This window comes from Cyrtonyx montezumae, unplaced genomic scaffold (genome assembly GCF_038088225.1).
Source record: "Cyrtonyx montezumae isolate F1298 unplaced genomic scaffold, pur_monq_1.0 scaffold_3, whole genome shotgun sequence".
Taxonomy (NCBI): Eukaryota; Metazoa; Chordata; class Aves; order Galliformes; family Odontophoridae; genus Cyrtonyx; species Cyrtonyx montezumae.
Window position 1 is genome coordinate 129,022,352 of NW_027072034.1, and position 16,222 is coordinate 129,038,573.

General features: G+C 37.4%; 1 protein-coding gene across 8 annotated transcripts in view; it reads right to left on the reverse strand.

Moving 5' to 3' along the window:
• The window catches only part of USP15 (ubiquitin specific peptidase 15), a 71,608-nt gene that overhangs the window by 17,730 nt on the left and 37,656 nt on the right, over positions 1-16,222 (reverse strand). For 5 of the 8 annotated variants that reach the window (XM_065743386.1, XM_065743379.1, XM_065743382.1 and 2 more), the window contains 2 exons: positions 14,760-14,843; positions 9,364-9,508 (listed from right to left, as the gene is read on the reverse strand). In XM_065743386.1, the coding sequence (XP_065599458.1) occupies positions 9,364-9,508; positions 14,760-14,843 (229 nt within the window). Of the gene's footprint in view, positions 1-6,739; positions 7,458-9,363; positions 9,509-14,759; positions 14,844-16,222 lie in introns of those variants that run through there. The other 3 variants (XM_065743387.1, XM_065743380.1, XM_065743385.1) reach the window with 2 other exon arrangements.

Here is a 16,222-nt window from a genome sequence, read left to right on the forward strand (position 1 = left end):
GAAAGCGGATCTTCCCCTCTTGGTACCTCTAAAACACTTGTATTACTCCCCATAAGTCTATGAATCACCAGAAGGAATCAAAACAATACTGCAGTGTTCCAGAGTTGTTATAAGACCATGTGAAGCATCTGGTGATGGTCTAACCGGGACTGATGACACGTAAGATGGACCTGCACTGTATGATTACATGCTTCCAGTAGATACCACCGAGCACTGGCCCAAAGAAGAGTTCGATGGATGCGCCGATCATCACTCATATCAGATTACATCAGCATGCGTTGCGACGGGCAATTATGTAAGCGTCGCGATGTATTGGGTCTCTGTATCAAGGGGAACTCACCTTATGGTTACTTGATCAGTGGTTCATGTCGTGAAGGGGTGGAGTGTATGGGAACTGCTGAATCACGGCCTGAACCACTGATTGGTCACCTGAGGTGAGCACCAAGTCAGCCATGGGGGCACAGGTGAAGGTGATATACCTGTGTGGGTGGAAGGGGTGGAGCCTAGTTCCTCCTCTCTCAAACCCCATTTAAGGGCTGACCACCACCAGGGAAGGATCTCTTCTTGGAGATCCCTCCCATGTGGAGTCCTCTGCGAGCCTTGTCATCTTAAAGGTGAGCCATCTTCTCTTTTGTATTACCTGTATAACTGTTTGTATAGAGCTACTTAAAATATACCATCTTCTATACTATTCCCTGGTGGAGTATCGTCATTAGGAGTTATTTACTCTACACTATTAGATAGCAATACTACTCTGTTTGACCTAGGTTTTGTTTTGTTTTAAAAACACAGATAAAAACTAGCATGCATACCAATGGCTTAAGAACAACAGAAAATAACAAAAGCCAAACAAATATGATAAAACCACTGAAAACTTTGTGAACAGATGAAGTAACAGGATAGCACTTAATGTCAAGTTGTACAGCCTCCACAAGTTCTATTTAATCTAAAAAATTTCTGTAAAGATAAGTGCTCAGTCTCTGAACTCCAACTAATAGTTGAGCTCCATGATCACAAAAAAAAAGCAACAGAATGTAGAAACTTTGAGACCAACCATCAATTATATGTAGGACAAAACACAGAAGCATTAGCCTTTAATGTGAACAAAGGTTAATACCGGAATTACAGTTCCACATTATACCCTAATTACTTTAATAAAGAAAAAAATATTTTTCTGTGGATAACAACTGCTTACATAATCAGTATTAAAAGATCTTAATCTCCAAGAAATATAGACAACAAAACAACACTTTGTGCATCAACTACATTATTGATGTATGCATTGTTGATATGCACACAAACAGCCCAAAGGAATTCTAAACTACTGAATAAAAAAGGAGACCTAATCATCATATATACAGTTCACTGCTTGAAGCTAATAGCCCTAACTGGTACAGTGTGGGAGGCATTAAGATGCACAAGAAACTGAATAATAAACAATGATTATTTTTAGTGCCTTATATATCAGTGTTGTAGCTTCAATAGAGTACTGTAATCTTACTGATTCTACCTGTCATCCTATAAAACTTTCATACAAGATGAAATAAACAAGTTATTCATCTCTAAATCCACAGAAATTAATGGGAAAGCGTTATAGCTCCAAGGACTCTGACTGTTTAACTCAATAGAAGAAGAAAATATATGAAGAAAGAGGGCCATCAAGACATCTAATGGGTTGGAGCATTGCTCTTCCTGTGAGGAGAGGCCCAAATATCAGGGCTTTTTCTCTTCTGGAGAAAATACTATTTCAGGGGGACCAAAAAGCAGCTTTCCTACAGGGAGCAAAATGGAAATCACAGAATGGTGTGGGTTGAAAAGGACCTCAAAGATCAATGAGTTTCAAGCCCTCCCCCCCTTCCATGGGCAGCACTGCCAAGCACTAGAGCAGGCTGCCCAGAGCCACATCCAGCCTTGTCTTGAATGCCCTCAGGGATGAGGCATCCACAGCCTCTCTGGGCAACCTGTTGCAATGCATCACCACCCCCTGAGTGAAAAACTTCCTCCTAACATCTAACCCTCCCGTCTTAGTTTAAAACCATTTCCCCTTGTCCTATCACTATCAACTCAAGTTGTTCCCCCTCCTTTTTATATGCTCCCTTCAATTATTGGAATGCCACAGTGAGGTCTCCCTGGAGCCTTCTCCAGGCTAAACAAGCTCACTTCCCTTGACCTCTCCTCACAGGAGAGGTGCTCCAGCCCTCTGATCATTTAGTGGCCCCTCCTCTGGACCCACTCCAAGAACTTTGCGCATTTCTCGTGCTGGGAGCCCCAGGCCTCCAGGGAGAAGATGGAACCAGGCTCCCTGCAGTGATGTGCAGTGGGAGGACAAGAAACAATGGGCATAAGCTGAAACAAGGAGAAGGAGATGAGGTAAGAAGTTTCCATTGTAAAGATACTGAACAGTAGAGCCAAACACCCAGAGAGGTTGTGCAGCAGCCTCCCTTTTCGGAAGGTTTTAAAGACTCAGCTGGGCAAAACCCTGTGAAATCTTGTCTGAACTCAAATCTGACCTTCCTTTCAACTGGAGGTTGCACCAAATTATCCTATGACCCTAGGGTAATCAGGAAGTATTAATTCACATCTCATAGGAGATATTGTACAGGAGTGGTAATGAAGCTTCAAAGCAAATTACCTACTGTGTCAGTAAATTGTGGAAGAGAGGAGATACTGTGATCGTGAAATTACGTTAAATATTGGGTATTCATATAGGTATTATTCTTCTTGAACTGTCCTACTTAACAGCAATTTTACAAAAAAGATATTAAAATTTCCTATTTCAGGTGCCTAGTATGAAACCAAGATTGGAGTGACTGAAACAGAGATCTTAGTTACAGGAGAATCATTTTTGTCTGAAGTGCTTAGTATCAAATGTGGAGAGAAAAACAATTCCGTTAACACACTCCTCCTTAATCCAAACAATGTATGCCTATAGCAACCAAAACAGAACACTAACCACCCACTCATTTCAGGTTTTGGTGAAAATCATTATGCTTTGGATAAAATCAGTGCCACAGCATCAATCAGCTTCCTGAAAAAAGAAAACTCCTGAAAAACTGTGTTTCAGAGTTCTTAACAGCCATTGTTTAAGTGTATACATAATCCACCAACAGTGAAAAAAAGCCATAAAAATTGAAGCGTTAAAAAAAACTTGAATCACAAAATGAAAACTTTATGAATGTTCAGGTTTTCACAAAAAAAAAAAACAACAAACCAAAATAAAAAAAAAATTCCACTGGGTTCTTATGATCATTATCCCCTCAAAATGGCAAAGCAGTACTTAGGAAAGATCTACAGGTGGCAGCACACCAACGCTTCAGAAAATTCTTATTTTCCTTATTTTTACAGCTTACATGATAGTCATGTACATGAATGAATGTGAATAAAACAGTTACTTGCCAAATACATCTTTCTTTTTTTGCTTGGCGTGGGCTCAAGCATTTACATTAGAACATTTTCATAAAGTCTATAAGCTCCCTTTCATCTTTCCTGCTTCATACTGATATCTACAAGAGTAGTACTACTAAAGGAAATGGTTTAGTGGGGAAATACTGGTGGTAGGGGGATGGTTGGACTAGATGATCCTGGAGGTCTTTTCCAACCTTGGTGATTCTATAATTTAGGCTTTAATAATAAAATCAATCCTTAGGTATTTGCACTGAAGTAAATGAAAGTTTAGAACATGGAATATGCCTTCAAAGTAATTTGAAAAGCCTATACAAAAGCTCCAACACAATCAGAATATGAAATAGTACTTGAATTATTGCTTCTTTAATAAGAAAGTTATGATAAGGTACAAGCACTTGGGAGAAACACAACGGTATCTCAAACCTCTTGGTCTCACTCTTATTCAGTCTGCAACTATTTGTGGTAACAGAATCTTATTCATCTGTTCCATACTTGTCTTGAGCTTTGTAACACTGAAAGACCCTACTTGAATAAACAAAGGTTTCTTTACAATAATCTCACAGAAGATTGAAGAGGTAAGTCTAACTAACTTGTAAAAAACTAAAAACTGCTGGGACTATCTACCTAATGCAGTTCAGATACAAAATCCTTGAGACAAGTTTGTCATTCTGGACAGAAAGATGCATAAGGATATATTATATTATCCTTCTTCTGTCTGAAGAACACTGGTAAAAGTTGTGACCCAAATTATCTTTACTGTAACGTGAGATTACAGCAAAGAGAAGTTGTCTGAGAAATGAAGTGGGTTCTACAGCAGAAAAGCCTCTTTTGGGAACACTAAAGGGGTCTCAAATCCTATCCTGTCTGGACAGGAGAAAGATCAGAGAAAAGTGGGAATCAGCAGATAAGTGATTAAACTTGCTTCTGTTCAAGGAAACTACATGGACAATACTCAGCACTGTGAACGGAAGGGATCCAGCCAGAGCTTTTAACAGAGAACATATTATGAATCTAATGAAATTATTTCAGAACTTTAAATTCTACAGCAAACCCTTTTGTTTAAAGAAGACAGGTTTATCCTAATAACTATGTTGACCTAATTGCAAAGGAAGACACCTTAAGAATTTAAACTGGAATAGGTAAACAAAGCAAAATATAGTCATAAAAAGCTGAGGTTGGAAGGCATCTCTGGGGATTATTTTCTACACCGTCTGCTCAAAGAAGGATGATGTCAGCTACATCAGGTTGCTCAGGACTGTGCTCAATCAGGCTTTATGCAACTTCAAGAATGGAGACTTCGCTGCAGTACTGAGCAACCTGTTGCAGTGTTTGACAAAACACATCGCAAATTAAAAAAAAAACCCTTATATTTAAATGGAATTCCTGTATTTCAAGTTGTGCTCATTGTCTCTTGTCCTTTCAGAGGGCACCACTTAGTTTGGCTCTGCATCTTTATTCCCTTGCTCCAGGTATTTCTGTATGTTGGTAAGGTCACTACAAGCATCTGTTTCTCCAAGCTAAACAGTCCCTGCTCTGTCCTTGCAGGTTGTATGCTCCAGTTCCTTAATACTCTCTCGTCTTTCACAGGATTTGCTCCAGTATTTCCATTTATATTCCCTTTACTGGGGAGCCCAGAACTGAACCTAGCACACTAGGCATGCCTCATCAGGATAAGGTGTCCAGAAGAGGGTAAGGTCCACCTCTGTCAGTGTACTGGCAATGTTTTTCCAAATACAGCCCTGGTGACTGTTTGGCCTTCTTTGCCACAAGTGTGCATTGCTGACTCACAATTAGCTTTTTGTTTGCCAGGACTCTAGGTGCTTCCCTGCCAAGCTGCTTCCCAGCTTCTGGGTCTCCATTCTTTTCCCACTGCCTGGGATTATTTCTCCCTAAGTGCATGACTTTGCATTTCCTTTTCTCAGTTTGACGATGCTTTTATCTGCCAGTTCACCCACTTCACCCACTGAAGGTCCCTCTGAAAAGCAAACTGCATGTCAGGCACTCTTCCCATTTTTTTTATAATCCCCGAGTGTGCTGAGGGTGCACTCAATCACCCAGGCCAAAGACTACAGAAACCAACATTTCTAAGCAGAATTCCCTAGTTCCCAATCCATACCTTATGTGCACCCATTCCTTTCTTCGCTACCGAGATCTAATGATCAAATGTGTTCAGACTGCTTTAGCCAGAGGCATTTCACATTCCTAAGCAAGCACTAAGAGACTCTAGCATGAATAATCGAACATAACTAAAAACATAATTGAAAAAAAATGCAGAAGTGAAGAGGTGGCAAGAGGGAAAAGAGAGCAGACCTTGAAGAGAGCAGTGTATGAGACTTCAATTTTCACTAAAAACGATTTTCATTGATTTTTCAGATTACATTAAGGTCTTCAAAATCCCTTCCTGGAGAGAGATAGTAGATGGAACTGGAAGATACTCAGTACTTCGTTGCAAAGAATGCCAAAAAAAGCATTAAAAAGAAAGAAAAAAATATTGCCAAACTCACAATCCAACATGCCAAACTAAATCTGCCTTTTAGTTTTCTTACACAAAGCATTACCTCATGTATCAGCAAAATGTTATCTGCCTGCACTGCAGAGTTTCTTATAATTCTTATTCAAAAACCTGACCACTAAAACTGAATAGCAATGAAGTCAAAGCTGACTTAGTTTAAAATGTAAGCAGCTGCAAGCCTCAGAATCTTCAAAATCCACAGTTAACACATTGGGATACTAAGAAAATGATACAAGCTATGTAAGATACTAAATGCTAAACGTTCTCATCTGAAAATTTTAAAATCTACACATATGCAAATGCAAGTCTCTTTGATTAACAAAGTTTTAAACCAGTAGTCAAAATTATCCCTATTTTTAATCAGTCTAGCCTAATAAAGAAGTAGCTTTATTAGAAAGTTGTTTTAACTAAGAATATACTTTTACCCTGATCTTTAAAAGTGATTCTGGCTCACAAAAATATACTTTTTTCTTGTACAGCAGTATAATGATGCAATTCAGTAATCGAGAGAGGTTACATACAGAGTTTTATTCACAGAATTACATAACACATAATGACCAAGATAGAAAGGAATCTGTAGGTCCGGCTGATCCAACACCCTGCTCAAACAAGACCACCTCGAGCAAGATACCCAGGACCATGTTTAGACAGCTTCTGAAGGTCTCCAAGGAGGGAGACTAAAGCCTCTCTCACAGCCTTCCAGGTACAGCCTCATCAACACTGGGTAGAGGGGAAGGATTATCTCCTATGCTTCTTACTTTACCTAATGTAGCCAAGAATATTTTTAGCTTCCTTAGCAGCAAGAGCACATTGCTAACTCACGTTCAACTCTGTGTCTACCAAGTCCTTTTCTGCTTTCCTGTTGGGTGGCCTCCAGCAAGTATTGATTCCTGGAGTTTTTCTCTCCTCATGTGGTGGACTTGGCACTTCTTATAGAACTTCATGAGATTCCTGTCAGCCTGCTTCTCCAGACTAAGGAGATGCCTCTGGATGGCAGCATGACCGACTGGTTTATCCATCACTCCCTCCAGCTCTGTATCATCTGCAAACTTGCTAAGGGTGTGTACTCTGTCCCACCATTCAGATAATTAATGAAGATGTTAAACAGAACTGGATCCAGTATTAACCCCTGAGGTACTCTGTGTGTCACTGGTCCACAGCTAGGCTCTGTGCCACTGACCAGCTGTACAGCCAGTTTTTCATTCACCGTATTGTCTGTCCATCAAGCCTATACATCAAGAGCTCCTCTACAAGGACTTTACAAGGGACACTGTGAAAGGGCTTACTGAAGTCCAGGAATACAATATTCACTGCTGTATCCTCATCTATTGGGCTGGTCAATTTCATTGTTGAATCATCGCAGAACAATGACAAAGTTCATTCAGAATGGATGATGCAAATCCTCCCACTTTCAGTTCAGCTGTCTTTCTTGCAGCATGCTAAAAAAAAATCATTCACTACTTCCCTCACTATTCAACTAATTTTTAAGTATCCTCAAGAAAATATTTTTTAGAAACATGAACACATCAAACCTTATGGATGCCTTAAATAAATAAGGAATAATCACGGAATCATCATGTATACTACTACAGACTGAGGGTCAACTGGACAGAAAACAGCTTTGCATAATATGATCCAGTGTTACTTTTCTGTGGAAAAAGATGAGTCAGCAGTGCATCCTTGCGGCAAAGATGGACAATTGCATGCTGGACTACATTAGTAACAGTAGCCAGAGGCAATGGGAAGCAAGTCTTTGCCTTTATTTGGCACTTGAGAGACTGTTATTCTAATTCTGTCCTGTTCAGAGCTTCCCAGTGCAGGAAAGGATGGATTTCCTTCCAAGGAGGTCAGGTAGACTACAGAACTACATACAAGGAAAGGCTGAAAGCAGCAAGCATCTGTTGTACCTGAGAAAGACAATACTAAGCGGAAAAAAAGCTCACTGTTGTCTGCAGTTGCCTAACAGGAGGCTACAGAGAACGTGGTGCCAGACTCCCCTCAGAAGTGCACAGTGACAGGACTACCGTCAATAGACAAAGGCAGAAAGCTGGACCCATGATCACTCTGGGGTCCCTCCTAACCCCTGATTATACAAAGAAGGGATAGAAAGTTGTGTATCTCTGGAGTACTACTGCTTCTTAAAAAAAAATTGAAAAAAATCTCCAACTTAGGTTCAGATACATTTGAAAGCTACCTCTTTCCTCAACAGGCTAAAGAAGAAATTCAACATAAGTATGGAATCCCTGTGGTCATCATGGAAAAGGTCAAATCTCAAATATGCTTGGTAAAGATCCAGTATTTTTATATACTTTGTAGAAAAAAATTAAAAATAAAAACAACAACAACAAAAAAAGTACATTTGACTGTTTTTTTTTAACTATGACTGCTCTGAAGACAAAAACATGAGTTCCAGAATTAAACAAGAAGAAACTAAATTACTGAGTACTTCCAGACAGTAATGAATTTAGCTCAGAGAAAAGAAGTCTCCTGGGAGAGGTCATAATGACCCAGCACCTAATAGGGCCTACAGGAAAGATAAGGAGAGATTCTTTATCAGGGAGTGTAGTAATATGACAAGGAAGTAACAGTTTTAAACTAAAAAAAAGTAGGTGTACATTAGATATAAGGAAGAAGCTGTTCAACGTGGGAATGGTAAGGCACTGAGACAGTAGCCCAGAGAAGCTGTGGAGGCACTCAAGGCCAGGGTGGAGGGGACCCTGGGCAGCCTGACCAAGCGGAAGGTGCTCCCATCCGTGGCAGGGAATTGTAACTGGGGGATCTTTAAAAGACCTGAAGAACTAAAACCATTCTATGACTATCCCACTGAAGCTTCCACTTAGAAATAAAACAGCTACCTTGTTTTTTGGTCTTGGTAAGAGTACTGGCACACTACATTTCCGCTATATTCACAGTAAAGAAACATTCCTGTAAAATATCTCATTCATGAAAGAACAGCTATTCTGAGGGCAAGGGACACAGGGAAATATATTCAATGGTTCCTTGCATAGTAGCCTATGCACTGAAAGTATATGATAATTGGATAGAAATAAATGCCTGTAAAACACTGGTTATTTACTTTTTGACATTCTAGCATTACAACCTGTAACCAAGTATATCTCAAAATGAAATTCTTTGTATCGTGCCTCCACAGCAATCATGGTGAAAGAATGAATCCCACTTAAAAGTTTCATTCATTTAGAATGGTTCAGTCTCTTCCTGACATTGATCACTGTCCCCAGTGCAAGAAACAAGGGAAGCAAGGAATGCAGCTATGTAAATCAGTCTTCCCAATATACCAACGTAGATACATGATTTCACACTATTAATCCTATCCTGCTCCTTACTGGAATCTCAATGCTAGTTCTCAAATATGGCAAAACATAACATAAATCTTTATATTAGTTTCCAAATAATAAAATGAGCTAATTTTATTCTCGAGTACATACCTGAATTGCTGAATTCATGAAACATGTATTCCCCAAGTTACTGAGGCCGCACAAGCCTGGCTGTTCATTATGCCTTCCTGGTTCTGAATAATCATAATTCTTATATGCAGTATATGATGGGAGACAATAATTTGAATTTTTCACACTGTAAAAAAAAAAATCCAATTTTCACAACATAAACATGTACTCTGCAGTACTTACAAACATACAAGTATTTCACAAGTGTAAATGATTAAAATTTTAAAGCAAATTCTGTGAAAAAGAAAAGATTAAAATAATTATTTAACCTCGGTGAAAACATTAATTTCAGTTTAAAAGTCACCTCTGCAAACAACCCAAATCTAACCCACTGCAACAACTGCAATGATTACATCCCTACCCCTTTTTGACTGGAGCAACTTCACAGCTTACTCTTTTCTTCACTGCTCCATCCAATTTAACACACTCAGACTTCAGACACCACCAGCAGCAATCAATCATTTATGCCCTCTTGCATCCTGCTACTGCAACAGTGAGGGCAGTGGCAATGGGAACGCAGAGTTACAGGTGAGAGCTGAGATTTCCAAGGCCACTGTGGCATAGCTGCCTCACTGCATCAGACATTCTATTTATAGTTTCCCTGCTAGGACAGCACAATCCAGCATGCAAATGCAGGAAAGCCTTGAGAGGTAAAAGAAAGCACAAAATGCCTCGTTACAACTTCATTATCAATCTCCATGATGCATCTATTTGGTGAAACTGGAGAGGACTGAAATAAGTAAAATGGTATGATTTAAAGCAATTTGTTTCCAGATGAAGTCATGCAAAATCCTAAACATAGAAGAACAGACAAAATAGCAAAGAAAACCTAACAGAGAGCACTAGAAAAACAGAAGAATCTTGCAAGATTGTGCTCCGTTATATATATATAATTTTATTTTTTTTAAAGGCCAACCAAAGAGAATGCTTAGATCTTTAATTCAGGTATTGACCATTATTAAATCTGCATGATAGCTCTAGCTAAACTTCAAGAAGATTTCTGCAGTCACTGAGCATTATATAATTATATACTTGCATTATAAGATACTTGAACAAAAATGTGAAAGTCAAATGTTAAGAATGACAAAGAAAAATATGCAGTGCAAATAATCAAATCTGGTAAATAATAGGTGTTTGTGATTTTCAAAGTCTGAGGATGCAACAGTGACCAATCCTTTTTAAGAAGTGTAACACTCTTTATATCTGACTGAGTTTCAACTGTCCCCACAGTGCACAAGTACTTCTCAGTGAAAAGAGTTGTTTTGTTTTAATAACAAGATTTACTGAAAAACAGAAGAAAAGATTTTCTGCATATTTTGATGGCTTCACATATCTGAGCTCCACCATCCCTTATAGCAACCACTGCCAAACTTCTATTTCTTTCTATATCTATGCACTTTAATTTAGTAGGTGACTTTCCTAGCCACGTGTCCATACTTGCCTTTCCCATACTTACACATTTTCCCTGCTCTCTTGCTTGCCCCAAAACTGGCTAAATGGCACTGTGCTAACAGATCATCCTCCAAGTAAAAATTCCTGTAAAGCTCATTCCTCCTGTTCAGTTTAGGAGGAGTTTCTATCCTTCATTCTAGTTTATAGAAGGTATTTTCCAACCTTCAGAAGCCCCATCCCCTTCAAGCTTGTTTCTGTGATCAACTCTTTCATATCATTAGACCTGAATTCATCCAGGGAAAATTACCTTCTATCTCCCTTTGCAACTGTAGCCCACCTACTGTCATCAGCCCCAACTCCCTTAAGCTGGCAGCCTAAGTTCCCCCAGGAAGAAAAAGCACAATCTGGTCACTGGTGCAAAAGAAATGTGCTTCTCACAGGTTGCACACGTACAGGGCACATGGTAAGCAGCTGCTTTCATCCTTGCTTGCTTTCTATTGCTTTCCTCGTGTGATTCAAAAAGTACACCTTTTTCATGGTTAATAGAAATCTCTTTTGGAAGTTCAGGAGATGTAGGGGTTATAAACAGACTGAACAGCACGGGGCTTATTGTTCTCCTTTTTTCTTTTCCATAGCTTCATCCCCCTTTCAAGAACTGCCACCTTAGGAGAGACCTAGAAAGCTAGGAAATGCAATTGGTGCCTTTCAGTTATAGTGCCTTCACATGAAAGATTTCCTTAAATTAACTGAGTAACATCATACTTTAAGATAACTGTAATGCAGATAGATCTCCAGTGGTGATTTCCTGCAAGAGGTAATAACTACTGGTATTTTCTTCATAAAAGGGGAAGTCACTTCTATTTCATTTTCTGTACTGGTCCACAGAAGGATGTTTTAGTGATTTAGAGAATATAATTATCACTTGTTCTACATAGGACAAATATTCCTATTCCTTCAACTAGTGAAATAACTATACTTCCTCATTTATTAATTAATGATCATAATGGCCATCAATGGACTGCAGAAGATGCTAGAAAACCAGTAAATTCCTTTTTAAATATCACGTTTATGCAGAAGCTTTCAGTGATGTTTCATCAAAATGCATCAGTAAAAATATAGTGCATACTATGTGCAGAAGACTTCTCTTTATAGCTTTATCAGACTGTAAATTTCACTTAAAGAGTTATTTTTGTTTGAACTACACTGTGCCTCTTCATTCCTTTAAGACTGGTCAAACAATACAAGGTTAATAGCAGTCATTAGTAAAGGGCATGGAGTACAGCGACAGGACAAAAAGTATTGGCTTCAAAGTAAAAGAGGGCAGATTTAGATTAGACATTAAGAAGAAATCCTTTACTGTGAGAGTTGTGAAGCAGTGGATGGACTACTCTGTTCCTGCAGGTGTTCAAGGCCAAAGGAGCAATCTGGTCCAGAGAAAGGAGGCAGTGATCTTTAAAGTCCCTTCCAAACAAAACCATTCTGTGATTCTATGATGTTTTTTTTTATTTTTAATTTAATGCTATACTTACAGTATACATTCCTATACCATTATAAGGAAACAGTATTTTCAGATTAAAAACGCTTTTAGAATTCTGTGGTCACACTCTAACAATTGGAGTAACGGGCTTGCAAACTACTACCATTTAGAACTATTGCTACACATAACCTTTCATCTGCTTTTTCTGTCTCACAAATCAGCTTAGTCAGCTAAAATTATCTTCAAAACAAAAGCTGGTATTTCCTTTAAGTCACAGCATCCCATGTCCACGTGTAGGTGCCAATGGATCCTGGAGAGCCACAGATGTGTAACTGTACTATTGTACTGAAGGTAATGAAGGTCACTGCAGTGTGAGTGACAGTAAGGGAGAAACATGAAAATTAGGCTAAGGCGGCATAAATAGTCAATTAAAAAAAACCAATGAAAAGAAGATAGCATACATTAATGGAAAAGTTCTTTCTTAGAGAAGGAGATATTTATGAGAAGACTAGAAACTAAGAGGAAACTGACCTCTACCCAGAACTGTGTGACACAATTAAATACATTTACCTTTTAAAATCAAAAACTCCTAATGCAACAGCACGTACTTTCAAGTAGACAGTATACTAATGGTATGAATTCTCTGTTATTGATCTAGTTAGTCTTGAACGTGCACCTCTGACCAAAGTGCTACTACAGATTTTTACTGTATCACATACTTTATCAAATGGTAAATTCATTATTTTTTTAGAATATTTTTAAAAATCCATAATTGGATTATTCCATTGTAAGGAAAAACATGCTTCTGCACTGAATATCTGCTTTATGTAACATCTATATCTACTGTTCCTTTAGGTTACAAGAGAAAAATGGCTGGTGTTTCATAACATTATAGAGAACATATACTAACTTTCTGATTTAGAAATGTTTAAGTTATACTTAAGGCACTACAAATGATAAATTCCTTAACAAATTTGAATTTCATATCACTTCTTCTGAACAAGTATTTCTGTTGAAAATCGTCAAATTTAAAAAACAAAATCAACAAGGCCACCTCAAAATTTTATCTTAAGTTCCAAAGGCTTCCATTTTGGCTTCAGAAGAAACCATAAATTAAAAACTCAGCTGAGGAAATTGTTTTTAAAGGATTCTACAGCTAGCAACAAGTTTCCAAAGTGCTTCTTAAAAATAACTACAGCATCATTAGAGAGATACTAGCATTAAAGATAGAAAAAGAACTTGCTGACTACTTAAAATGGGTGCTCACTAGGAAACTGTCTGCTAAGTTTTGCTTTTGGCATCCCAATCGTCTTTTGCATAAGCAATGGGAGAAGGAGAGATTAGTTCTCAGCTAGAGGCTCAGCTCTGGGGAAGTAATTTTTTCATACTATAGATACAAAATAATTATTATTTACCACACATTCACACACAGTACAATAGACTGCAGTTAAACACACTCAACTGTTTAACATTGAGAGCTGGGACTACTGACCATTGGTAGAAACACAAGTGACACTTCACCCCTTACGAAAAATCACTTCTGACAAATGCAGTATTTAACTGGAAGATATTGTATAAGATATTTAATACTCATATCAACTTTTTAATGCTTAACATCTTCATGATTGATCACAAAGCGCACGTTTGGAAAAATATTTTAAATTTGAGTAAATTGCAAGAATAAGGCTCTTTAATTTTCCCCCAGTTTCCATCAGCAATGGTGCTTTATGACTTCAAATATTTAAAGCCTAGTATCTGTTACAGTCAAATTCTTCCATGTTCTTCTATATTCACCAGCTTTTACAGTTGTGTCACATATCAAAAGACTACACACAAGGTTGGTCACTGGAACACAGAAGCCCTTCCTCTGAAGTCTTACCACAAATCTTTATAAGACTTATAAGTCGTATACAGGATAAAGCCCTTAAAAGTGAGGGGTTTTTTTTTTTCCTCTTTTGCTAAGCCTCTGCTCATGGTGATGCTCAAGTACATCAAACTGATCTCTCCCAAGTCTCCTAGCACTTGGACACAGATGTTCCATTGCTAATAGTTAATCAGTGGCTACAATCGCTATGATGACAATGATCATAGCTAAAACAATTTAGCTGTTGTGGTCTTAAACCCACAAGTGCTATTATACATACTGTTATCATACCTCAGCATCAGCAAATCAGGAAAAGTAGTTTGTACCTTGTCACCCATGTAAAAGCAGACAGTGCATTAATCTACTTAGAGTTTATCATGCCAAAAATAAAGTTCTTATATATTTTCTTACAGTGCTCAATGCTGTTTTTAGTATATGAGTACTAAGAGTTACCAACCATCTTGAACTGAGTTCTGTTTTCTGCTATCACGTTTGACAACACCTATACTGTGAAATAGCCATCAGTAACAATTCATAATCAAAATACTGACAAAGCAAATAAAAATCCTTAAGCTAGATAACATGGAAATTTGTTTATGTCACACTGAGGTGATTCAATTAAAGTTTTTAAGATATATTGCTTACTTTCTGTTGTTCATGTTGTTATAATTATTTGATAGAGATGGAGAGATCTTTGGTAAAGTTGAAAAATTGGATGCACCTGGGGACCTTTAAAAATATGAAAATGGTAAATTAGATAAAAATTCTGAGATATTAAAAACCTTGAAAGAAAGCTAACAAAAGAACAACGCATATAAACAAGCATGGAAAATAAATACTTTTTAAAAAAGGGCAAAGCAGTAAAAGTACCCAAGACATGCAAGCTTTCCAAATGCTTCCCAACAGTTTCACATCATGTTGAAGGAATACTGAGTGCAATTAAAAATAAACAGCAAGCAAACAAAAAATATCACAGACCACTGTGCTAAAATGTTGCTTTCAGTTTATAGTAAGGCAACAGGTATTTCAACCTTCTACAACCTAGAATGCAAACTTAACATGAAATTTGTATGGTTTTTTAAAGTTAACCATAAATGGATGTTGAAATGTGATATAAAAATGATTAAGACATACTCCAATATTAGTTTAATAACAGCATGAAACCATTTCATTACATTTGTCTTATTAACACCATTAAAAAAATTCCAGGTTATTATGCAGAATAGTAAGCAAATTTTAAAACCTTTTTAGCTGGAAGTAATAGCATTATCATTCATCCTCATTGATTAAGCCTATACTTAAATGTAAGAATAAGGGATACTTCAATCATAAAGTTCCCCTTAATGTAATGTATACAATATATGGAAATCTAGATGTGTTTCTTTTCCTGTCTCTTCTTTTCTAGATCTCACAGAAAACCACATGAAAGGCAATGAATATATTATGATTTTTAGGCATTTTCATGCTTCTGTGTTTTTTTTCTTTTGTGGGCTCTATGCGATCCAGCTGGGTTAGAAAAAGCTCCAGCTGTCCTTGTGAAGCTTTGAAATACATCTCACAATCTTAAGACATTTTGTATGCTTGTGATATTTTAAGCACACTACAAGCACTGAACTCTGCAAAGAGAGACATTTTTACTCCAGAAATTTTTGCCACTATATTTTCACATTAATTTTAAACTTTTGGTCAATAAATCTTTTCCAAAAGAAAAGATGTTTCACCACATTAAGAAAAAAATTAATGAATAGCTTTCCTGTAGATTTCCTTTATCAAACTGAATCTTCTTTGATCATCACCTTCAAAGTAATATACACAGACACGTCAACAAGAAAAATAAAAACCTCAAGTTACTTGTTCAAGTTAACTTGAATTCAAGACATGAGTTAAATTATGCACATTTGCTATTTTTTAAAGAAGCTACTTGCTTTGAATCGTTTTGAATGGAGATCTAAATTTCCAAAACAAACTTGAAGCTTTATATAACTTCAGGCAAGTTCAACTGCAATATTGTTTTAAAACTCAAAACTTGATGTATAATTGCTGTCTCACAATTCAAAGAAACCAGAAAAAGCTACAAAAAAAAATCTGGTTTTCAGCAAAAATAAGTT